The sequence below is a fragment of the Pelophylax lessonae genome (assembly GCF_965119305.1).
Source record: "Pelophylax lessonae genome assembly, chromosome: 1".
In the NCBI taxonomy this organism is placed as follows: domain Eukaryota; kingdom Metazoa; phylum Chordata; class Amphibia; order Anura; family Ranidae; genus Pelophylax; species Pelophylax lessonae.
The window spans coordinates 161838621-161865628 of NC_138768.1; the positions used below are offsets into that span (position 1 = coordinate 161838621).

The following is a 27008-nucleotide window of genomic DNA, read 5'->3' on the forward strand; positions in this document are numbered from 1 at the left end:
TAAGGACCCCCACCACTGTGCCAGCTATAGGCCCATCTCTCTCCTCAACGCTGACACCAAGATTTTGGCCAAAATTATGGCGCTTCGCCTCCAAGACCATATCGCGTCCTTGATCCACCCTGACCAGGCGGGATTCATGCCCCTCCGAGAAGCCCGGGACAATACTGTCCGGGCTCTCCATGTGCTCCACTGGGCTCAGCATGGACCGGACAGACTTCCCTGTCTGGCTCTATCCCTGGATGCGGAGAAGGCCTTCGACAGGGTGGCCTGGCCATACCTGTCGGGGGTTCTTCGATCTCTGGGGCTCGGGTCCCGTATGTTGGGGTGGATCTTGGCCCTATATCACGGCCCAAGTGCCAGGGTCAGGGTGAACGGGTTGCTGTCGGATCCCTTTCCCATTTATAATGGCACCCGACAGGGTTGTCCCCTGTCACCCCTTCTTTTCGCCCTGGCCCTGGAACCCTTTTTGAGGAGAGTGAGGGCACTGTCTGACATTGCTGGTGTTACGGTGGGTGGTACGGAACATAAGGTGTCGGCATATGCCGATGACCTGCTGTTCTATCTTGCCCGACCACAGCTCTCCCTCCCTGTACTGGTACGAGAGCTGGATCTGTTCGGGCGACTTTCCAATTTCAAGGTCAATTATGATAAATCTGAATTGCTACCTATTCATGTACCCCCCGACCTGGCTTCGACTCTACGGCGATCCTTTGGCTTTAGATGGCGGGAGGACTACCTCCCATACCTTGGCGTGAACATCTCCCCTGACTTGAAAACTCTATATGACAAGAACTTCGGCGACCTGCTGGCGCGTATCCATCTTGACCTGGAATCGTGGGCATCCCACTCGTTAACTTGGTTCGGCCGCATTAACGTGCTTAAAATGACCATCCTTCCCCGGCTGATTTATTTGTTCAACACGGTCCCCATGCATTTACCGGTATCCTTTTTTAAACGTCTGCGGCGGGCTTTTCTAAAATTCGTCTGGAGGGAGGGGAGCCCCCGCCTGGCCTACGCTGTCCTCAGGCGGACGAAAGCCGACGGTGGCGTCGGGCTTCCGGATGTTACTTTGTACTATAAAGCTATGGCATTAGTTCGTATGCTGAATTGGGCGCACGACGGTCAGACTAAACCTTGGGTCCCCTTGGAGAAAACGCTGGCGGGCCGGAATCTTGCGGGTGCCCCGTGGATTCCTTCGGGCGATCGTGGACTGTCGGCCTGGACGTCACCCCTGACTGTGGCCACACTCCGTATCTGGGATGGCCTTAATGCGTCTGGCGCCATGTCTTCCGGCGTGTCCCCTTTGGCTCCCCTGGGGGGATTTCCCTGGTTCCCCCCGGGGGAGGATGTACGCTTTTTTCGCTCGTGGAACACTGATGGCAAACTGTACTGCGGGAAGTTTGCCCCGACAGGCACTTTGCTGCCCCTTGCGACTTTGCGCGATCGCTTCGGCGATTTTCCGATGTCTGACTGGCGCTATAGGCAACTGACTGACTTTTTCGTCACACTCCCAACTGCTCCACGCCCGATAACTGGCCTCTCGGACTTCGAGAAGTGGTTTGTCGACCCTCCGGAGTCCCGCCACCTACTGTCGCACATGTATAAATTGTTGCTGAGCGGGGTATCCTCCTCGCCTCCCTATTTCATGAAGGAATGGGAGAGAGAGCTGGGGGTGGAATTTTCCCCTCCACAACTCTCTCGCATTCTGCGTTTGACCCATGTCTCCTCTATTAGCACCAGGATACAGGAGTCGGCCTATAAATTTGTGGCCCGCTGGTACAGGACCCCTGCCAAGTTGGCTCGGATATTTCCGGGCTCGGACCCCCATTGTTGGAGGGGCTGCGGTCAGGTGGGCACTTTCCTCCACATTTGGTGGGAGTGTCCCCTACTGCAGCCCTTCTGGGACGCTGTACATCTTTGGATATCCAAGCTGTCGCTCACCCCTCCTTCCCGTGCTCCCCTTCAATACCTGTTCCATGATACACACTCCTCGATCAAACGCTACAAACGTAGTATAGTTCCTTTCCTGCTGAACGCCGCCAAGTGCCTCATACCGAGGCATTGGCGGAGTTCCACCTGCCCCACGCTCTCTGAGTGGAAAAAGGAGGTCAACCTAGTGATGGAAGCCGAAAGACGTGTTCTCACGTCACAGGGTAGGGAGGAACGCTTTAAGGACACTTGGACGGGGTGGATGTATTACTCTGATGAGATCTCGGATGACCACACTCCTAATGTTAGCGGCTGAACTCTGGGACTCCTACCTGGTCTTCTCCGGCCTGGGGCCCGCGCCCCCTGCCCGGACCTCCCTTTCCCTACCTGTTTTATCCTTCATGTTTGTCTTTTCCCCTATACTATCTCTCCCCCCCCCCCTTTTTTTTTTTTTTTTTTCTTCTCTTTTCTTGTCTCTCTGAGGCCAGTAGTCGATTCTGCGGCTGTATAAACTGTAACACGGACGCTAATGTGTACAGATGATGGAACTGTGTGTGGTGTCTGTCGGGCCCTCCGGCCTCCTCTGCGGGGATCCCTTTTTTTTGGGCGGCACTGACAGACACGGCGCATCCTGGGGGTCCATAATTGTATTTGCTGTTTGGCCGATGTTGGCACACGCTTTCACAATGCCTGATTAATTGACCCCTATGGACCTTTCTTTTTTTGTTTCACTAATGATGTCCGGACTGAACATAATGCCGATTGTGCCTTTTCTGTGTTCTTTTTCTCCTACATGCACTTGTGCACTTCTTTGCTATTTTATATTTCTGTATGTTGTTTTGAATTTGTTAAATAAAGATTATTTAAAAAAAAAAATATGCCCGGGCCATCAGAGAAGAAAAAATCCATTGATGGAATAACCTGGACATTCAGTATATTCAGGTAGTCAGTTTCCTCCTTTTTGTTGGTTATCTGAAAATCCTGTAATACACCTACTTGTAATGCTGCAACACATATTGGAGACTCCTTGCTGCCTCTCACATACAGCACACCACACAGCAAGAATGGATTATTCAGAACACATATTAAGCTGAATTGATTTTGGCAAAGTTGCTGGTTTTTTTCTGGATAGAATAAATAGTTCAATTACTGCTTTCACCTGCATCAAGCAGTGTGATTTGATTCTGACCTAAAATGACTAGAGTTACGGCTGTAAGACTGAAGTAGCAAAAAAAAGAAGAAAAAACCCAAAAGACACTAAAAGAAAACTATAGCTATTCCCTACCAGCAGTGCTCCAGTGGATTGGTATGGGGTCATTTTAACAACTTCAATTTACAGACAGGAACATTTTGTTTAAAAGAAATAAAAATGGCAGATTGGTGTATTAAAAATCTAGCAGACTCGTGTTAGAAAAGAGCAGCACTGAAAATAAAAATTGTACTACTGTAAAAAATACACTTACAAAAATGCAAGTTAAAACTCACGTATTAATAATGTGTGCTGTGTTTTACCTTTACTCTAGGCAGGATGGTGTTAACAAACTTTATTTTCACTGTATCCAGTAATACGAGTTGCCATTTGGAATATCTACAGCTGCCAACTGAATATTTTCATAGTATTCCTTTTATCTACATTTGGAATATCACAGCAAAGAAAATAAAAACATTTATCCAGAGCACAATGGGAGACTACGATCTGGATGTTGGATTGCCATATATTAATGCATACCATTATTTGCCTATATAATACAGCTTAAAGCGTAACTTTACCCATAACAACTTGATAAAAAATAATGTTCTTTAGCAAGGAACATGCATTCTACGTATAATATTGCTACCAAAATTAGTGTGTGCTGTAAATTGCCTCCAGCATTGCTCCCGTTTCTTCTGCTGGAGGCTGCCATTTTGCTGAAGCCCAGAGCCCCTGAACAGCAGTAAATCATAAAGCGGAACTAAACCTATCGATTTAACGGTTTCAAAGATCAGTTACATTCCTGGAATGCTAACTGTAACCTCTAACTGTGTCCTCAACCAAACTGTCAAACCATCAAATGGCTGGTGTCATAAATGATCACATGTGCAGCACCATGGCTGTTACAGATCAAACAGATGCAGCTTCTTTGGCTGTAAAGGATAGGAGGGTTTAATTCCACTTTAAGGCTGTAAGAAGATCAGCCTCTACAAACTTGGCAGTGCCTAAAAGTAAAGAGCAACTGAACATGTACAGAACAGGGTGAGGCAGTGTATTACTGGGTTTTACACAGTATAGACACATATGTTTAATATTTCACATAGCTATACCTACAAAAGGAGCCAGCCTGAAGTCATCTAGCAAAACTTAATTTTCTGCCACTTAACCACTTGCCAACAGATATACTGTGGAAGGCTGGCTCAGCTGGGTACGTCGGTTTGGGGGAGCAGTGTTTGAGGCGAGCGCACGCCTGCCCCCACTAGGCAATGGGGATGCCGATCCATGGGGCCAGCGGCCGCGATTGCTGCCGGGCACCCGCGATCAAACCCCGTGGAGAGAGAGGGCGGTCAGCTGTTGTATACACAGCAGACCGTTGTTCTCTCTGAAATGATCACAGAGCGCCTGTGTTCCTCCTATATAGGATCACAGGTCTCTGAGTTAATTTCCCAAGTCCATCCCCCACACAGTTATAAAACACTCCCCTAGGCTCACACTTAACCCTTTGATCATCACTCGGTTAACCCCTTCCCTGCCAGTGTCTTTATTACAGTAACAGTGCATATTTTTAGCTCTGATTACTGTAGTAATGTCACTGGTCCCCCCAAAAGTGTGAAAAATGTCGGTTAGGGGGTCCGATTTGTCCGCAGCAATGTCGCAGTGCCGCTAAAAATCGCTGATAGCCGCCATTACTAGTAAAAAATAAATATATAAAAATGACAAATCTTTCCTCGAGTTTGTAGACGCGATAACTTTTGAACAAACCAATCAAAATACGCTTATTGTGATTTTTTTTTACCAAAAATATGTAGCAGAATACAAATTAGCCTAAAAGGATGAAAAAATCAGATTTTTACATTTTTTTTATTGGGAATGTTATATAGTAGAAAGTGAAATATGTTGTTTTTTTTTTTTTCAGAATTATCGCTCTTTCTTTGTTTATAGGGCAAAAAACAGAGGTGATCAAATACCACTAAAAGAAAGCTTTATAAAAAAGACAATTTTATTTAGGTACAGCGTAGCATGACCGCGTAATTGTCCGTTAAAGTAACACAGTGCCGAATCGTAAAAAATGGCAAGGGGGCAAATCCTTCCGGTTCAGAAGTGGTTAAAGGTATACTTTGGACTTACAATTTTTCTTGACAACATACACACAAAAATATTTGCTTGCAATGGTAATTATGTAAAAAAAGGTACTCTAAATGGGAGTTTGATGGTAAAGTCTGGAATTTTAGGTATGTATATATTTAAACACCTGTGGTTTTTTACCAACAGGAAATATTTTTTCTATTAAAATCATTTCTTAGAAAAGAGTTCAGCTTCACTGAACAAACACATAGGGAGACGGCAGCTTTAGTTTTATACAGGTGGTCATTTGAATAGAATTTATCATTTTGTCAGAGTACAAATGACATGTTGGTTCAGTAAATCACCTCCAGCGAAACCACTGGACATATTTGCATGGCATAGTTTGTCATGTTTTAAATCATTCAATGATAAAACCAAAACTGTGGTCAAAATCCTTAATGTAAAGAGGAAATAAACAAACCACTTTAGTGGTAATATAATTCAATCTTCCCTGCATAGATATCTATAATAATTATAGTTGTGCTGCAGCTAACATGGCTTTTTAAATTGGATTTTTTTCTACATCTGTTTTAATAATTTTTTGTTTAAAGCAGAATCCAGGGGTTTTACTACTGTACCTATGCCTAAAACTACTCCCCTTACCTTCCTAACACTTATTCTAACTAACCAGTGTAAAAAAATGTATACACTTACTGTGACAGACCCAACTGGGACAGGTGCTTTTGGAAGGGACTGCAGGGTAGCTTCTTGCCTATTGACTATGGGCTCTGGCTTTTGATGGGGCTCTATTCTTTGGAGGGCATGTGCCTGGGGAACCTTTGGAGTGGTTTTGCTTCAGATTCCGGGTCCATGTTTTCCCCGTAAACACACAGGCTCTGGGAACCTAGGACCTGCATACAGATTAGGGGCCTCTGTGCCCAAACCAGCATTGACTGGTACAACCCCCAACAGACTCAGAATAGATTTTAACATAATCAGCTCAAAACAACCTGATGCTGGGGTCTCCTGCTATATAATCTGTTTACTAAGGTGTTTCATGGTATAATTTGCCCATTGTGCTCCTAGGTGTAATTTACTGCTAGGAGTGAATCCCTGTTGTTAATTGAGGCACCTATTGTTTCTGTCTGTGTGCTATTCCTCTTGGAGATGTAACTAGGATTGTGTCCACTTTACCTGGGTACCGAACCTTTGTGGGATGTTTATGTTAGCTGTTTTTTAGATGTACTGTTAGACGTACTTAAGATATTATTGTTTACAGTTTGCATTGTTTAGGATAATGCGATCAAGCTCCTTTTTGATTTTGTGTCTTTTATATTCTGTGTCATTTTACAATAAAGGGAGTTCCAGTTTGCACCTAAGCTAGTGTCATCTAGTTCTTGGGTGCAATATTTAGCTATAATACTTGGTTCCTGGTTCCAGAATGGAGAAAGCTGTATCTTAATGGAGGCACCCACGTTGGGTGCCAGGCGGTCCGTCACGCTTACCTATTCTCAGGCTGCTCCAGTCCAGTCACATGATCCCCCCCTGTGTCAGCCAGCACTGGGTACAGGGGAGAGGAGAGAGTATTCAACAACAGCTGGTAATGCCTGAGTGCTGATGTCACCCGTAGGCTTACTATGGGCCATTTGGTGCCAGCACACCCTCATCTCCCCTCCAGCAGCTGCTGCCTGACAGAGGAGCCAATCAAAAGACCAGACCGGCATGAAAATAGGTAGGTTTAGATATCATTGCCTCTTTGACTTGCCTTCCCTAATTTCTATTTGGATTATGATACATTTAAATATAGTAACACAAGATAAAACACATATTTCCATACACAGCTGCATATAAAATACAAATGAGGAGAAGAGGACTTTAGCTACAAGTGCACTAGGCAGGCATAGAGCAAACCATCATAAAACCCTCTGAATTTTCATGAGATATGTGCTTCATTTGTATAACGTCTTGGATCTGACATTTTACCACAGGTCATTTGCACATGTCATTATCTAAGCGTTACGCTCAATCTAAATCACAAGGTGACGAAGGAAGTATTTGGCTGCCATATCTGCATGAGGATCGCCAGGATCCTTAAAAGGAGAAAGACACCTGGAAAAATAACCCTACACAGTCGGTACAAAGATGAACTGATTCATGCTATGTTCCTGTACTTACTGACTGCAGGTCTCCATTTCCAAAAGTCAAACTAAGTTCAATGCTTAAAACTTGACATTACCTGAGATCAGATATACAATAATTATGAGCTCTGCACGGGAGACTCCCACTTCAATAAAAGAGCTTGAATTAAAACTCCTGACGAAGAATCCATGTATGATTCAAAGCATCGCCTATTACCAGCTAAAGAGGCTGGTTATATTGAGAATCAGCTACCCATAGCTTTTTTATCCAAGAAGATTAGACAGGACAGGTAAGTATGCAAACAAAGGGTTAAAGCTGAACTCCAGGACAAGAAAATATTCTCTAACTATAAGAGGCATGTGTATTCATTCTTAAATCTAGGTGTGTTTTGTGTATTTCTTCCAGATCTGTACAATATGAAATGTTGCCTGGTCTTGTCTTCTTCAGGCAGCCTGTAGTAGGTGGGGCCTGCTGGGTCCCTCCCACTGTTCTGCACAGGCTATACACAGCGCAATAATGATGTCACTGCTTCTTTTAAAAGGTATTATCGGGGTCTGCAAAGAAATGTGGTGCACACAAAGATGGATATACGGTATATCCCTTGTGGATAGAGAGGAATATAATTAAAGTTTTAGTGTCCAGAGTTCAGCTTTAAGTTGTTGTACTTTTACAGCTGAGCTCTGGCAAAAACAAAAAAACTAAAAATCCTTTTAGTGGGGCTCCCCTGCACTGCAAGGGTTAAATGCCTGTTTTTGTCTATGGCACCAGTAACTTTAACTTACAGTACCTTATCCTTTGTTCCTCCAGCAGCTATTCTCCCGGAAACTTCAGGTTGTGGGCATCCCTTGGTGCTCTCTGGTACAATGCAGGGCTATAGGCAGAGGGAACCCAACTGCAAGGGAAAATATTTATTTTCCCTGGAGTTCAATTTAGCTAAACTGTTAACCAAATTTACAGTAACCCACCCATCTGCCAATGCTAAACTGCTCAAACCCACACTTTCCCATGTTCCAGTTGCTTCCTCTGGCATTTACAGCCTGTCTATTGATATCCTCTTCGTTGACTTCCCCCTTATCTACATATTCACAGCCCGCTCTTTTTAACACTCTCAAAATTATGAGCTGCAAGAGAGAAGACTGTGCATGTGTGGGTAGGGAAGAAAACCAAAGTGCTCAATAGTGTGTTTTTTGAGGCTGCACATCCAGCTCTGGGTATATCCTGCCATCTGCAGGAGGAATTGGGGAGGAGAATAAGATCAGAAGCTGGAAAATGAAGCACTGATTTGCAAAACAGAGCACCACATTTATTGTATTAAAGAGATTCTAAAGGCTTAAAGGGGCTGTAAAGTCAGATGTTTTTTTTTTTTTATCCTTATGCATTCTATGCATTAAGAGCAAAAGCCTTCTGTGTGCAGCAGCCCCCCTCTGCCCCCCTAATACTTACCTGAAGTCACTCTCTATCCAGCGATGTCCATGAGTGTCTCAGCCATCCGAGATTTTACCTCCTGACTGGCTGAGCCATTGGCTGCCGCTGCTGTCAAACAAGGTCAGCTAGCCAATCAGGAGAGAAAGGGGGCAGGGACAAGGCCGGGGCTCTGTGTCTGAATGGACACTGGGAGCTGTGACTCAGCTCGGGTGCCCCCATAACAAGCTGCATGTTTTGGGGGCATTCGACAGGAGGGAGGGGCCAGGATCACAAAAGAGGGATCCGAGAAGAGGAGGATCCAGGCTGCTATGTGCAAATCCCCTGCACAGAGGAGGTAAGTTTGACATGTTTATTTTTATAGGAAAAGAAAATTAGACTTTACAATCACTTTAAGGTTTTTTTTTTTTATATACTTTAATGCATTCTATTCATTAATGTTAAAGAAACGTCTAATATCAGCACCCTCCCATGCTTACCTGATGCTTCTTTTGATCCTTGCTTTCTCTCTCTCCTCACAGGCACAAAGGCAGCAGCAGGAGCCATTGTCCCCTGCTGCTGTCACTCAAATCCTGTAAGGAGGGGTGGGGCCAAGCAATGTTGTGTGTCTCTATGGACAAACTCAGCCCATCTTGAGAGCTAGCCTGAACGTCTGCAAGCGGATATCTATGGAGGCAGACACAAAAGAGGAGGAGCCAAGAGCTCCTCCTGTTCTGGGACCCCAGAAGAGGAGATATGGGCCATTGCAGGTCAGTATAACAAGTTTGGTATTTTAATAAAAATAATATTGCCTTAAATAATGCTTTAAGGACATTATAATGCACTTGGATCTTTTGAACTGTATACAAAGGTGAACCTCCCCTTTATATTATATATATATATATATATATATATATATATTTCTCCCTTTTGGTCTATTAAATATATCACTGAAAGTTTTGCGATATCTGTTTAATACTTTAAATGCCTCTTGATCTTGCCAGATCAAGTAAGCTGACAACACTGAGCATTTAAAAAATGAATCCCTGCAGCGCCAAAAACAAAAAAAAAAAAAAGCCTGATATTAAAAAATATTTTATACGACCAACAAAGAAGATTAAAATAAACCAAAGAAACTGATTTGCTGCTGTCATTCTATTTGCACACAGACATTAAAGTGGCTGTATACCCCATTCATGAAATCTGACCTGGGCACATATATCTGTAGTGTTAACCTATCTCTCTCCAAAGCCCTAAGTCCCGTGTCTTTCTGCTGCTCAATTCCTCTGTAACTTCTGACAAGTTCTTCGACACAGGGGATAAAAGCAGCTGAAAATGTATGTTGAAGAGGCTTAGAGACAGATAATCATCAGTTTTCCAAGATACATTGTATCCATCTGTGTTGGTTGCATAAAAGAATGTTTAACCAAGTGGACATTAAACAAAACAATTTTATACATACAGTCAGGTCCATAAATATTGGGACATTGACACAATTCTAATCTTTTTGGCTCTATACACCAACACAATGGATTTGAAATAAAACAAACAAGATGTGCTTTAACTGAAGACTTTCAGCTTTAATTTTAGGGTATTTACATCCAAATCAGGTGAAAGGTGTAGGAGTTAAGGCACATCTTGTTTGTTTCATTTAAAATCCATTGTGGTGGTGTATAGAGCCAAAAAGATTAGAATTGTGTCAATGTCCCAATATTTATGACTGCATTTGTAATTTAGACGTGCTTCTATAAAGTTCCATCGACAGTTAGTTTTTACTGTTTCTTGGGAAGGCTCCCCAGATAAAAATAAGGGAATAAAGTCTGAAAAAATAAACTAATACATGCCCCTCATTTAAGGAATGGTAACTGCAATATATTGGTTCTGGGATTTAGATACACTTCAAAATGTACCTGTACTTTAAATTTTGCAGACAAGGCAATAAAATATTCTTACTTTCCTCCTTGCAAACTTTCTACAGTGTACACTGGGCATGTGCAGGCTGGCGTTTGCTGGGGTGCTGCAATGAATTAAAGTATAACTAAAGGAAAAACTTTTTTATTCGTTTTGGATAGAGTGGAGAGGAACTAGAACGCCTGTCAGTTTTTATTGCTGTCTGCGCTCCTGTTAGGGAGCTTCACCCTCTCTATTTGTCATGTTGTAAGATTCTGGTACCTCTGGTACCCTTATTTTCTATTTTCTTTTGATATGCGTCCCACCTTTCTAATTAGGTGGTACGCATACACCTTTAAGACGGATGACGTCATCGCCGAGCGCCGCAGAGCGGCTATTTCAACCGCCGGCGTTCTCTCTTACATTGTTCGTTCAACCTGCCTGTGTGTCCACATGCTTACAAGCTTGTCTTGCTACCGAAACCTCCAGCTATTCTCTTTTACTTGGAAACAGACCGGAACCTCGCTACTGATCCCTGTATCTCACTACTGGATCACTCCCTCACTACTGGACCGTTCTACTACTAACCTTACTAGTGATAAGTACCCCACAGGGGAATCCTCCATAACCTTATCTACACTATCTACCTCTGCACATTAAGGACTGTTACTATCTATCCATACTAATTCTATCATCTGCACTGTTACATAGATTGCTAGCTCTTGAGTCTACTACCATCTATCCTTGCACTGGGTTAGTCTATCCTGTATTTGTCATCTGCTGTCCTTACCACCTGTTACCATACTCGATTACTAACCTATCTGCATTCTACCTAATACCATCTAATACTCTCCTGAACATTTCTATCAAGTGCTTACCATCTCTGTCACTGTTCACACCTGTCCCTTCAGCACATCATCTTCATACTAACATATACATCCTATCACTCCAGGAACATCTTATTGAGTGTGTATATCTGTATGCTGAAGCTGACAGGCCCACAGTGATGAGTCTGGAGAGTTGGATCTGGTTATTCAACACATCTCTACATGACTACTGAGTGGAGATTCTGCAGCTGCAAATCCAGCCTACTACAAAAACGCAGGAGCGTTACACATGTTTACCATTATCATTTAAAGTGAAAGTAAAAGAAAATCACACATTTTGGGTTGTCCTCAGAAAAGAAATAGAGGGAAAATCTTCCAATGGTGACACTAGTTCTGGTGACCTGGGGGTCCCCAAGGATTTCCCCAAATTTACAGGGATTTCCTCTCACTTATACAAAGAGAAAATGGAAGAAAGGTTAATCTTACCCCACAATAGATGTGCTTTTAAATAGTAACTCCCAAAGAAAATATAGTAGCAACACAGATACCTTTATACATTACATTATTGTGTAGAAAAGTGGACTGGCCATGTACAATAAATTGGCAACCGCGTTTCTTGCACTGGTAAATCCCCACCCTTTTGTCTAAATATCCACGTACATCAGGTCTAGGTCTATTTATATTGTTGACTTTGCTGGGAGCGATCATGTTTTTGTCATGGTCTTACCTTCTTGCTGTTCTCCTTCGTTTGACATGTGCTGGCGGCCATCTTGGTTTCTGGGTTTCTTGTAGCCTCCCACCCTGCGGCTCCTCCTTCCCACTGGGAGGAGCTGGATGCCTAGCTCATATATATAGGAGGTCTGTGGCTTCAGTTCCTTGCTTGGTCCTCCTGTGTTCACATGCTTCTAAGACTGCTGCTGCTTCTGGTTCCTGATCCTGGCTTCGTCTGACTACCCTGCTGGTTCCTGATCCTGGCTTCGTCTGACTACCCTGCTGGTTCCTGATCCTGGCTTCGTCTGACTACCCTGCTGGTTCCTGATCCCGGCTTCGTCTGACTACCCTCCTGGCTCCTGACCTCAGGCTTCGCAAAGACTCTGCTTCGGTTTTGCCATCCGTTTGGACTTTTGCTTTACAGCTTGATTTTCAATAAAGCCTTCTTATTTTCACTTATCTGTTGTTGTACGTCTGGTTCATGGTTCCGTGACATTAGGACCAAGCCATGAATTCTGACGGTACTGGGCCATCCTCGCTACCCACGCTGGTTGCCAGACTTGATCAGCAGGATCACCTGTTGGGTCAGTTCGCCGTGGCGTTGCAAATCCTGCTTGAACGCACGGCTCATTTCGCTCCCGTTGCCGATGGGTCGGTTGTCGCTCCTGGGCCCGCTCCTACTGCCGCTCCGGTTGTTGCGCCAGAGTCTACCCCGACACCTGTTGTTGCGCCTGCGGTGTTTCGGGGTATGACCGGTTCTGCCCCCCTTCCACAGCGCTTTGGGGGAGAGCCAACTCAGTGCCGTGGTTTCCTTAACCAGGTGGGCATTTATTTCGAGCTGCTGCCACATGCCTTTCCTACTGAGAGATCAAAGGTGGGCTTCTTAATTTCGCTGCTCTCGGACAAGGCCTTGGCCTGGGCCAGCCCTTTATGGGAGAACAACAATCCGGTGGTTGCCGAGTTTTCCGGTTTTGTTGCTTCTCTTCGGAGGGTATTCGATGTGCCGGCTCGTGCTGCCTCTGCTGCGAAGCTCCTTATGTCCATCAGACAGGGTTCACGATCCGTAGCTGAATACGCCATTGAATTTCGTACCCTGGCAGCAGAGGTGGGCTGGAATAATGAGGCTCTGGTCGCTGCTTTCTCTCATGGTCTCTCGGATGCCTTGAAGGATGAGGTTGCAGCTAAGGACCTACCAGTGGAGCTCGAGTCTCTTATTTCTTTCCTGATTTTGATTGACACCAGACTCAGGGAGAGACCTTCCTTTAAGGAGAGTCTGCGGAGGCCTCCTAACAGATTGGCGCCTACCTTTGCTGTCCCACCCGTGCCTCCCTCTCCTCCCACGCCTCCTGGGGATGACTTGGCTGGGGATGAACCCATGCAGCTGGGCTTCGCTCGCCTGTCCGAGGGGGAGAGGGTACTCCGGAGACGTGAGGGCCGATGCCCTCACGTCTCCGGAGTACCATTTCGGTTGGCATGTCCGAACCGTCCGGGAAACGCTCGCACCTGAGATCCTGTCGGGGGCAGATCTTGGGTGGAGTCTCCTCGTCCCCGGTTTCCCGTGTTGACAAACCACTGATCACTGTTGTCCTCTCCTGGGTCGGGGGTTCAGTGACGACCCAGGCGTTGGTGGACTCTGGTGCTGGTGGTTTGTTCATTGATAGTGTGTTCGCTGCCGCCAATTCCATTCCTCTGCAGGCCCGAGGTTCTCCACTGGCTCTTGAGGCGATAGACAGCAGACCCCTTCTGCCGCCACACGTGACTCATGAGACCCTTCCAGTGGGAATAGCCATTGGTGCCGTTCACAGAGAGTCGGTCTGCTTCCAGGTTATTTCGTCTCCACACTACTCTGTGGTCTTGGGGTACCCCTGGCTCCAGAAGCATAATCCGACTTTCGATTGGAGATCGGCCGAGATCCTCTCGTGGTCACCACAGTGTGGGGCTAGTTGCATCCATGGGCCTGTCAAGTTGCTGTGTACTTCCTCTGACTCTCTGTTGCCTCCTGAATACGAGGAGTACCGGGATGTATTCGATAAGGTGCGCGCGGTTGCCCTACCTCCGCACCGCCCATACGATTGTGCCATCGAGTTACAACCTGGTGCCGTTCCTCCTCGTGGCAAGGTCTATCCACTGTCGGTAGCGGAGAATGAGGCCATGGAGGAGTACGTGAAGGAGGCGCTTTCACGCGGACACATTCGCAAATCCTCGTCCCCGGCAGGGGCTGGATTTTTCTTTGTGAAAAAGAAGGGCGGTGAGTTGAGGCCTTGCATCGATTACAGGGGTCTCAATCGCATTACGATCAAGAACGCTTACCCGATACCCTTGATTTCCGAGCTGTTCGATCGCCTTAAAGGGGCCACGGTCTTTACCAAACTCGACCTGAGGGCGGCATATAACCTCGTAAGGATCAAGGCAGGCGATGAGTGGAAGACCGCGTTTAACACCAGGACCGGTCATTATGAATCCTTGGTTATGCCCTTTGGGTTGTGCAATGCGCCCGCAGTCTTTCAGGAATTCATTAACGATGTTTTCCGTGACCTGTTGCAGCAGTGTGTGGTGGTCTATTTGGATGACATCTTGGTATATTCTGAATCCATGGAGACCCACATTCTGGATGTCAGACGAGTGTTGCAACGGTTACGAGAGAACAAGCTGTTCGGTAAGCTTGAGAAATGCGAATTTCACCGATCCCAGGTAACCTTCTTAGGTTACATCATTTCCGCTGAGGGGTTCTCCATGGATCCTGAGAAGGTTTCGGCTGTCTTACAGTGGCCCCAGCCCAGTGATCTTCGCTCCCTGCAGCGCTTTTTGGGCTTCGCCAATTATTATCAGAAGTTCATCAGGGACTTTTCCATGCTAGCCAAGCCTCTCACGGATCTGACCAGGAAGGGCAGTAATTCCCAGGTCTGGCCGCTCGAGGCCATCCGAGCTTTTGAGGCTCTAAAGTCCGCCTTTGTGTCGGCTCCGATTCTGTCGCATCCCAACCCTGGGTTGCCCTTTGTCCTCGAGGTGGACGCGTCTGAGACGGGAGTAGGCGCCCTTCTGTCTCAGCGTAGAACACCAGAGGGTCCTCTGCTTCCTTGTGGGTTTTACTCCCGGAAACTGTCTCCCGCGGAGTGCAACTATCAGATTGGTGACAGGGAGTTATTGGCCATCGTGCAGGCCCTTAAAGAATGGAGGCACTTGCTCGAGGGTTCGGTGGTTCCGGTCCTCATCCTGACGGACCACAAGAATCTGACCTACCTTTCTGAGGCCAAGAGATTGACACCACGTCAGGCCTGATGGGCTCTGTTCTTGTCACGTTTTAATTACGTGGTCTCCTACCTATCCGGTTCCAAGAACATCAGGGCGGATGCCTTATCACGGCAGTACTCCGACCTGTCCAGGGAGGAGTCGATTCCGACTTCGGTCATACCTCCGAACCAGATCCTGGCCGCCATTCGCACCAGCCTGACCTCTCCCCTGGGTGAGCAGATTTTGGCGGCTCAATCTGGTGCTCCCTCTGAGAGACCCAACGGCAGATGTTTTGTGCCTGAGGAGTTGCGCACTCGGTTGTTGCGAACCTACCATAACTCCAAGACCGCGGGGCATCCTGGAAAGAATCAGCTGTCCTGGGCTGTTTCACGTCTGTTCTGGTGGCCTTCCCTACGTTCCGACATCGCCGCATATGTAGCGGCATGCTCCGTTTGTGCCCAGAGTAAGTCCCCTCGGCACCTTCCGTTGGGCCTTCTGCAACCCATAGCCACCGGGGAGCGCCCATGGTCACACCTGGGGATGGATTTCATTGTGGACCTCCCTGCATCCCGAGGCCATACGGTCATTCTCATGATTGTGGATCGATTTTCCAAAATGTGCCACTGTGTTCCTCTCAAGAAGTCACCCTCTGCACAGGAGTTGGCCACGATTTTTGCCAGGGAGGTCTTCCGGTTGCACGGTTTGCCCAAGGAGATTGTGTCGGATCGGGGGAGTCAGTTTGTGTCCAGGTTCTGGCGCGCCTTTTGCTCCCAGTTGGGGATTCATCTCTCCTTCTCCTCGGCCTACCACCCTCAGTCCAATGGGGCCGCAGAACGATCCAATCAGGCCTTGGAGCAATTCCTTCGTTGCTATGTCTCCGATCACCAAGACAATTGGGTTGACCTCCTGCCTTGGGCTGAGTTTGCCAGGAACACGGCGGTGAACTCTTCCTCTGGGACGTCTCCCTTCATGGCCAATTATGGGTTCCAACCTGCCGTGTTACCGGAGGTATTCTCCCCCCAGGATATTCCGGCTGTGGAGGATCACCTTTCCGTCCTACGTGCTTCTTGGGTACAGATCCAGAAGTCCTTTGAGGTCTCTGCGCAGCGCCAGAGACTCCAGGCTGATCGCAGACGAGCGCCTGCTCCTTCCTACCAGGCCGGAGACCGTGTATGGTTGTCCACCCGCAACCTCAACCTTCGAGTGCCCACTCCCAAGCTGGCGCCTCGCTTTGTTGGTCCCTTCCGAGTGCTTCGCAGGGTAAACCCGGTAGCCTATGCCCTTGCGCTTCCTCCTGGCATGCGGATCTCCAACGTGTTTCATGTCTCCCTGTTGAAGCCACTGGTGTGTAATCGTTTCACTTCCTCGGTTCCTCGGTCCCGTCCGGTCCAAGTGGGCAATCGTGAGGAGTATGAGGTGAGCAATATCCTGGACTCACGCCTGGTCCGCGGTCGGGTGCAGTTTTTGGTTCATTGGCGTGGATATGGTCCAGAGGAGCGTTCCTGGGTTCCCTCCGCAGATGTCCATGCTCCTGCCTTGCTCCGAGCCTTCCACGCACGCTTCCCTCAGAAACCGTTCTTTACTCCGAGGAGGAGGGGCCCTTGAGGGGGAGGTACTGTCATGGTCTTACCTTCTTGCTGTTCTCCTTCGTTTGACATGTGCTGGCGGCCATCTTGGTTTCTGGGTTTCTTGTAGCCTCCCACCCTGCGGCTCCTCCTTCCCACTGGGAGGAGCTGGATGCCTAGCTCATATATATAGGAGGTCTGTGGCTTCAGTTCCTTGCTTGGTCCTCCTGTGTTCACATGCTTCTAAGACTGCTGCTGCTTCTGGTTCCTGATCCTGGCTTCGTCTGACTACCCTGCTGGTTCCTGATCCTGGCTTCGTCTGACTACCCTGCTGGTTCCTGATCCTGGCTTCGTCTGACTACCCTGCTGGTTCCTGATCCCGGCTTCGTCTGACTACCCTCCTGGCTCCTGACCTCGGGCTTTGCAAAGACTCTGCTTCGGTTTTGCCATCCGTTTGGACTTTTGCTTTACAGCTTGATTTTCAATAAAGCCTTCTTATTTTCACTTATCTGTTGTTGTACGTCTGGTTCATGGTTCCGTGACAGTTTTTAACTGTACTGGCTCTCCTGAACATAATGTCAGGAGTTCCAGGTAGACAAGGGCCCAGTTTGGGATCTAAACGTAGGAGGTGCCAGTTTTTTTACTGACCTTAAAGCGGAAGTATTGTTGCTTTTTTACCTTTTACCTGCAGGTAAGCCCATAATAAGGCTTACCTGTAGGTAAAATTAATATCTCCCAAAATGGCAAGGTTTAGGAGATATTCGCCCTGCATGCAGCCGCTGAAACCAGCGGCGCATGTGCTCTGAAGGTCCGGCAGACCTTAGCTCTTTGCCGGCTCCTTGCCGGAAAGTGAACTCCCGCGCGCATGCAAGTACTACGTCACTGGAGTGCATGTGGTTTCGGCTGCTGTGCGATCTGTCTGTGCCTGTCACAGTACCCCCACACACACACACACACACACACACACACACACACACACACACACAGTTAGTAAGCATATAGGCATACATTAACCCCTTTGATCACCCACAGGGTTAACCCCTTCCCTGCCAATGGCATTATTACAGTAATAGTGCATATTTTGAGCACTGATTACTATAGTAATGTCACTGGTACCCCCAAAAGTGTCCAAAATGTCAGTTAGGGTTCCGATCTGTCCACCTCAATGTCGCAGTCCCGCTAAAAATCGGAAATCACCGCCATTACTAGTAAAAAAAAAAAACAATAAAATGACATAAATCTTTCCTGTAGTTCAGTGGTTCTCAACTCCGGTCCTCGGGACCCACCAACAGGCCAGGTTTGCAAGATAACTAAATTACATCACAGGTGATCCCATTTGCTGCTCTGTGATTGCAGTATTCTAGTCTGCATCTCCCCAAGGTAATACTTAAAATCTGGCCTGTTAGTGGGTCCCAAGGACCGGAATTGAGAACCACTGCTGTAGTTAGTAGATGCAATAACTTTGTCGCAAACCAATCAAAATACGCCTATTGCAATTTTCTTTACCAAAAATATGTAGCAGAAAACAAATTGGCCTAAAATGTTAAAAAAGTTTGATTTTTAAATTTATTTTTTTTGGGGGGAATGTCCTATAGCAGAATGTGAAAAATATTGTTTTTCTTTTTCACAATTGTCACTCTTTTTTTGTTTATTGCGCAAAAAATAAAAATCGCACAGGTGATCAAATACCACCAAAAGAAAGCTCTATTTGTGGGGGAAAAAAATTTAGTTTGGGTACAGCGTCACATGACCGTGCAATTGTCCGTTAAAGTATCACAAAATAGGGCCCGGTCAGGAAGGGGGTAAAACCTTCCGGGGCTGAAGTGGTTAATGGAGTATAGCTTTCCTATTTAAGGGAGTTTAGGCTAGCTTCCGACCAATGCATTTTTATTTTCATGTGTTTTTTAACATGGTCTCATGCATTTTTCTAATATTTTCATTATGCTTTTTTAGAAATCTGAGCTTCTGGGGAGGTATGAGAGGAACCTGTAATTTTTTACATGTGCCTAGGCCAAAAGCATATGCCCTGTTGCAAGTGGTGGGTTTTAGTGCATGCATCCTGTCCTTTCATGTGCTCCTATTGACCTTAAGGAGCCCTTTGATGATCACCAACGGAAAAACCTACCTGAGCTTTTTTCATGATATGCTGCAATGCACTGCCTACTTGTGACCAGGTTTTCCAGGTTCACAAATCCAGAACACAAGGAGGCTAATTCAATATTGCAGTGCATGATGAATTGACTATGAAAAGTACTGTAAACCATAGAGACCAAACTGTTAAACTTACTGCAGTCAAAAGAGTAAAAAAATAAATATCTAACTGGTTGTCATGGGTTACTACTGTACATTGCCAATGGTCGCTGCACTTTAAACTACTTTGTAATACCCAACACAGCTTGTATGATACTGCAGCAGACTTTGTATTATATAGCTTCTGCACTGCAACAGATGTTTTATTACATACAGCCTGTAGTGACTACACTGAATGCTCTATTACAGTCTGTGTATCGTTGTAGTAAATGCTAAATTATAAAGAAAAAAAAAAAAAAAAGGTGTGACATAGATATACTGTATATGTTGTATAAAAGTATAGCAATCATTGCCTCACATACAGTCTGTATGACACAGCCATAGTTACATTACAAAAATCTATAAGACACAGTATATTTTATCAAATACAATAATGTAACAGCTATCACAATTTACACATTTACACAGTGTAATAGATATTGTATTACATACAGACTATTTGACACTATAATGGATGCTACACAGAGTCTGGATGATGCTTCACTGGAGGTGTATTACCTGCCGAGTCTGCCACAATCATTGCTGCATTTATAATGGGCAGAAGGGTCATATCCCCCAGGTCCCTCTTCCATATACAAAAATATAATACTTGAAAAAAAAGGTTTATTTTATTAAAAATAATTTGCAAGGCAGTATCTTGCCTGCCAACATCTGTAAAAATGTTTCCTTTGGTATATAGGCATTTTTCCACTGCAAGTACCAGCTCGGCTCTACTCGGCCCTGCTTGGCCCGGTTTGCTTTTCCACTGCTGGTACCACATGGTACGGTGTTGGAACAGTTCGGTACGGTACGGTATGGTTTGCTTTTCCACTAAGATAGTACTAAAGTTAAGTGGGTGGGATAACAACGATTCTCTGACCAATCAGTGGCTAGTAGTGACTGCATGCAAAGGATTGTGGGATATGGTACCGGTATGGTACCTCTTGGAACCACAATCGAGGTGGTACTGTTTTTGAGAGCCGTACCGCTCGGTTCCATGCAGAGGAAAAGCGCCGCCGCACCGTACCGTAACAAACCATTCCTACACCGTACCATGTGGTACCAGCAGTGGAAAAGCACAAAAGCGAGCCGAACCGTTCGGTTCCATGCAGTGGAAAAGCGCCATGGTAACAAATTTTGGGTTTACACACTTATGGAAGGCAGTATATGACTGTGTGTGCCTGTATGTGCAATCTCATAATGACATTGTGTAACACAATTTTAAAATGGGTCACTGTCATTGAGAAAGTAAATCAACTCCATTATTATCAATTCGTTAATTTGTGAGAAAAGTCAACTACTGAGAAAATTTTGTGTAGAGGTAGGTGGCCAGCACTGTCAAGTTAGACTGACCTCCATATTTTGTTTTATATATTTATGTGGACAATGGATATAGATCCATAGGTTGTAATACTGCCCTTTTCATGACAGTTATTTAATCTATCAAATTCTAATATGCTGAAATGTATTGTTTTTTAATCTTTTTTAATGCTATTTTTCAATGGTATTCAATAAACAGGCTCTGATTTGGTGACTTGGTGTGTATTTTAATTCCTTTGTATGAGGAGTCTGCCAAGCCTGCAATGTTCTTTCACACCAGCAGTAATGTATACCACCCTCTGAAAAGCTATTGCTTCAGAGGGCACTATAGCAGCGGTTGGCAAGTGTTCAGAAGATGCTTCCTGAACGCCTACTGCAGGAAGGATAAAAATCATGATTTTTTTTTTTTTTAAAGAATCAGATTTTCTTTATTTAAATCAGATTTTTTTTTTATATTCTTTTATCAAAATGCTATTGGAGAAAAACTCTGTCTAAATATAGTTTTCTCTTTAAGATACAATAATATTTTAGAGCATGAAATGGAGCCTAGTTATGTAGAATGAGTCTGTATATTCTAAAATATTTTCATTTTTGGTAAAATCATTAATAAGATAACATGCAGTGCATAGATGAATTCACACAATTTCACAGTAACCATGAGCTAAAACAAGGTTCAGAAATATTTCTTTATCCCATTGTTTTTCAAATCTATGTACAGTACAAACTGTAGAATTGAATCCGTTTTGATATCAATATTTTACTAACCAGACAGCTGAATAAGGAAACCTTAATTTTGTTTGCAAATATTAAAAAGAAGGATGGATGGAGCTGGGGTGGGATCAGGGGGAAGGATGAAGCTGGGATGGGTTCAGGGGGAAGGATGGAGTTGGGATGGGATCAGGGGATGGATGGAGCCGGAATAAGATCAGGGTGGTGGATGGACCCGTGATGGATCGAGGTGGTGGAGGGAGCCGGAATGGGATCAGGATGGTGGATGGAGCCTGGATGGGATTGGGGGACTGGATGAAGCCTCCCTCTATACATTACATATGCCTGCACTCTGCATTCTGTACGTTACACACTCCTGCATTCTGTACATTACATACTCCTGTCCCCTGCACTCTGTACATTACATACTCCTGTCCCCTGCACTCTGTACATTACATACTCCTGTCCCCTGCATTCTGTACATTACATACTCCTGTCCCCTGCATTCTGTACATTACATACTCCTGCTGTCCCCTGCATTCTGTACAGTACATATTCCCGTCCCCTGCATTCTGTACACAACATACTCCTGCCCCCTGCATTCTGTACATTACATACAGTACTCCGGTAGCCTGCATTCTGTACATTACACTCTCCTGTCCACTGCATTCTGTACATTACATACTCCTGCCCCCTGCATTCTGTACGTTACATACTCCAGCAGCCTGCATTCTGTACATCACATGCTCCTGTCCACTGCATTCTGTACATTACATGCTTCTGCCCCCTGCATTCTGTACAATACATACTCCTAACCCCTGCATTTTGTACATCACACGTTCCTGTCCACTGCATTCTGTACATTACATACTCCTGACCCCTGCATTCTGTACATCACACACTCCTGTCCTTTGCATTTTGTGCATTATGTACTTGTGACCCCTGCATTCTGTACATTACACACTCCTGTCCCCTGCAATCTGTACATTACACACTTCTGTCCTTTGCATGATGTACTCCTGGACCATGAACTGTGTGGGTCACGCACTCCTAATTTCAGCATTGACTACAGCCCACTAAGTGCATTACATACTCCTGATTCTTGATCACATTGCATTACACACCTTAGACCCCTGTAGCCTGCCTTATGTATCCTAAACTCCCGTGCTCTGCCTTACGCACTCCCCAACCCCCGTCCTCTGCCTTACACACTCCCCAACCCCTGTGCTCTGCCTTACACACTCCCCAACCCCTGTCCTCTGCCTTACACACTCCCTAACCCCTGTGCTCTGCCTTACACACTCCCCAACCCCCGTCCTCTGCCTTACAGACTCCCCAACCCCCGTCCTCTGCCTTACACACTCCCCAACCCCTGTCCTCTGCCTTACACACTCCGCAACCCCCGTCCTCTGCCTTACACACACCCCAACCCCTGTGCTCTGCCTTACACACTCCCAAACCCCTGTGCTCTGCCTTACACACTCCCCAACCCCCGTCCTCTGCCTTACACACTCCCCAACCCCTTTCCTCTGCCTTACACACTCCCCAACCCCTGTCCTCTGCCTTACACACTCCCCAACCCCTGTGCTCTGCCTTACACACTCCCAAACCCCTGTGCTCTGCCTTACACACTCCCCAACCCCCGTCCTCTGCCTTACACACTCCCCAACCCCTTTCCTCTGCCTTACACACTCCCCAACCCCTGTCCTCTGCCTTACACACTCCCCAACCCCTGTCCTCTGCCTTACACACTCCGCAACTCCCGTCCTCTGCCTTACACACTCCCCAACCCCTGTCCTCTGCCTTACACACTCCGCAACCCCCGTCCTCTGCCTTACACACACCCCAACCCCTGTGCTCTACCTTACACACTCCCCAACCCCTGTGCTCTGCCTTACACACTCCCCAACCCCTGTGCTCTGCCTTACACACTCCCCAACCCCTGTGCTCTGCCTTACACACTCCCCTTTAAAGTAGGCTCAGACAAAGCAATATTTTATATTTATATAAAATATATACATATTTTAAATATTAAAATCTTTATAATAATATATATATTTTATATTTAATATTTTATTTCAAAACATATTTTATAGATACAAGGAAGCCTGGGTTTTTTCTAACAACATCCCTTAAGCCCCTCCCACTGCTAAGCGATTGCCTGTGCCCACATTTTGCTACGGCACAGCAGATCTTTGCCCTCCTCCAGTGTCCCTCATTCTGAAGTTCAAATGTTGGGAGGTATGTATGTGTACAGCCCTGTCAGGCTGTAATTTTAGCATTTGAGTGTGCGCCCAGGGGGGTGGTAAAACTGTGGCTCAACCACCTGTTTTTACTGCCCTCCAGCTGCCCATGTGAAAGAGCCTAAAGTTTCTCAGGGCCCCCAAGGTGTAAGTCTGGCTCCAGGCATGGTAGTAAATATTGTATTACACACGCTCTATATGATAATACAGTAGATTCCACATAGCTTCATGTAAACTGCTGCTCTTAAAATGTGAGTTTTGGAGCCTTTGAGGTTTTTTGTCAAAGCCCCTGAACCCATCTCAATAAAAGCCTGTGTATCGGTAAACATCCCTCTCCTGAACGCATAAGAATCGCGTTCAGGAAAGGAACATTTCGGAAAAAAACGCACATGCCGTTTAGCATTTTTCTGCTGCCAGGAGAGTTAGGTTTAGGGGTGACCAGTGTACATGTAGCCTAACAGATGCTATACAGGTGGTCCCCGGGTTACAAACGACTCCTACTTACAAAAGTAGGGGGAGAAAACAGGAAGTGAGGAGAAATCTCCCCCTAGGAAGGGGAATTCACTCCTGTAAAAGTTCTCATGGGGAAAAGGTGTCTCCACTGAATCTTTATCACCAATCCTTGTTTCCACAAAAACCCAAAATTTTCAAAATCCAATTGTCACAGGGACAGAAAGTGAGGTGAAATCTTCTGAACAGGGGCACAGACAGCAAAACAAATGGTACAGTGGTGGTAACCCTTCCCTATGCTATCCAAAAAATGTAAAAATTATTCTTTTGGCTGGAGCTACACTTAAAAAATGTACCTGTTCCAACTTACAAACAAATTCGACTTGTTTGTAACCCGGGGACTGCCTGTATCATAGAGTGTGTGTGTCACTGTAGTGGGTGCTGCATGTTTGACACTGTCATTGATTTACTGCATACAGACTGTGTGCCAATATTGTAGATTCTGCATTATGTACAGTGTAAGTATAGTATATAAGTTCTATTGCATGCATTTTGTAAAACAATCTCGTAGATAACAGTGACTGTACAATATATGAAGCATACTTCATTGAGAAATTCTATTTCTATTTCTGCAAATGTGAATGTAAGGTTCCGCACTTCTGTGACACCTGTTGTTTATTTTTGGCACAAATGAGATGCCTAAATGCTAATACAAATATATCACATTACTCTGCTTTTATTCCATCTACAAAATCATTGTCACTTGCAACTAGTCAAAAGTAACATTTTGTCTGCATAATGATAATAATAAAAAAATCAGAGATCTATATAACAGTATCACAAAGGATGACAAATAACTGTCCAGAACATTGACTGTGCACGCTGTATACAAATGACACAGAAAAAAAAGGATTAATGATTTTCCTTATCAGTCAGTTTCTAATAAAATGTTTAAACTTTACTTATTATTAAAAGATCTTTTAGCACTAGTGATGGTTGTGAATTCTATGTATTAATAAAAATGATACATTACCCCTATGTGAAGAGAAGCCATGAGGTCCTGTACAGAATCTGTGCAATTTGTTCAGCTATTCCTGTGGAATGGGAAGATTGCCATCCAACATGAAGCTCCAGTGACCATCCAGATCAGCAAGTGTCCTAAGACTGAGGAGCAATGTGCACTGACAACAAGGGCACAGAGGTGTGGTTCTAATCTCCATGCTATTTCCATATGGACAGAGCTTTCCTTTAAGTGAATCTATTATATTTGACATCACAGCACAGTATGGAACAGATGCATGTGTTTTCAGCCAAGTAACCCACAGTGGAAAATTTCAGATTCTACATTATAAAAAAAAAAAAAAAAAAAACAGAGCTACTTTATATGCCACCTTAACCACTTCAGCCCCGGAAGGTTTTACCCCCTTAATGACCATGCCATTTTTGCGATTCGGCACTGCGTTACTTTAATGGAAAAAAATTTCTGGTCGTGTGACACTGTACCCAAATACAATTGATGTCCTTTTTTTCCCCCACATATAGAGCTTTCTTTTCGTGGTATTTGATCACCCCTGCGGTTCTTAGATTGTGCGCTGTAAACAAAAAAAGAGCGACAATTTTGAAAAAATGCCATATTTTTTACTTTCTGATATAAATCATTTCCAATAAGAAAATTCTGCTACATATTTTTGGTAAAAAAAATCCCAAAAAGCATACTTTAATTGGTTTGCGCAAAAGTTATAGCGTTTACAAACTACGGGATAGATTTTTGGACGTTTTATTTATTTATTTTTTTTATTAGTAATGGCGGCGATCTGCGATTTTCAGCGGGACTGCGACATTGCAGCGGACAGATCGGACCCCTAACTGACATTTTTGGGGACCAGTGACATTAATACAGTAATCAGTGCTTAATAATATGCACTGTTACTGTATAAATGACACTGGCAGGAAAGGGGTTAATACTGGGGGTGATCAAAGGGGTTAAATGTATGCCTGTATTCTTACTGACTGTGTGTGTGTGTGTGTGTGGGTGTATGGGGGGGGGGGGGGGGGGTTCTGTGACAGGCACAGACAGATTGCAGTTTCAGCTTAGCTGCTGATCTGTCCCTGCCTGTCTGAGAGAAGATTCACCTGCTTTGTTTGCATAAGCAGGCGGGTCTTCTCTCGCTTTCCCGGACGATCATGGGTGGGTATAAACACAGCGCCGAAGCCACGTGCACTCCAGTCACGTAGTACTACGAGACTGGACGCAGCCGAGCCGCCCTGCCACAGTAATATTACGGTGGGCGGTTGGCAAGTGGTTAATGGTGGCGTCCAGAGTTAACTTTGTTTTATATTTAACCACTTGCCAATCGCCCCAACGCAAATTTACTGCGGCAGGGCGGCTCGGCTGTGCTTAATCACGTAGATCTACAATATTATGTGCACGCGGTCTCGGTGGCGTGCGCGCACCGCCTCAGCCGCGCTCCCGCTGTGATTTGACCCAGCAGGAGCCAGACCTTGGGAGGAGCGGGCACGATAGCCGCCGGCCTCCCGCAATCTTCACAGAAACTGACAGAAGAGCCGCTTGTCTATGTAAACAAAGCAGGCGGCTCTTTTGTTACACAGGCACAGAGAGATCATGTGTTTAAGCTAAGCTGAAACCCCAATCTCTCTGTGCCTGTCACAGAGCCCTTCCCCCCCTCACAGTTAGTTAGCACAAATAGGCATACACTTAACCCTTTGCTCACCCTCAGTATTAACCCCTTCCCTGTCAGTGTCATTTATACAGTAACAGTGCATATTTTTAGCACTGATTACTGTATTAATGTCACTGGTCCCCAAAAAGTGTCAAAAATGTCAGTTAGAGGTCCAATCTGTCCACAGCAATGTTGCAGTCCCACTAAAAATCGCTAATCGCCGCCATTACTAATAAAAATAAAGTAAAAAGTTCAAAAATCTATTCCTTAGTTTGTAAACGCTATAACTTTTGCGCAAACCAATTAAAATACGCTTTTTGGGATTTTTTTTACCAAAAATATGTAGCAGAATACAAATATAAGCAGAA

At 45.3% G+C, this 27008-nt stretch overlaps 1 protein-coding gene across 4 annotated transcripts in view; it reads right to left on the reverse strand.

The window, feature by feature from the left end:
- The window catches only part of MCTP1 (multiple C2 and transmembrane domain containing 1), a 1122980-nt gene that overhangs the window by 961376 nt on the left and 134596 nt on the right, over positions 1 to 27008 (reverse strand). The window contains exon 1 of one of the 4 annotated variants that reach the window (XM_082247662.1): positions 24993 to 25126. The exons of the other annotated variants lie outside the window; for them this stretch is intronic. Within the exon in view, the coding sequence (XP_082103788.1) occupies positions 24993 to 25013 (21 nt within the window). The 5' untranslated portion in view covers positions 25014 to 25126. Of the gene's footprint in view, positions 1 to 24992; positions 25127 to 27008 lie in introns of those variants that run through there. 4 annotated transcript variants of the gene reach the window in all.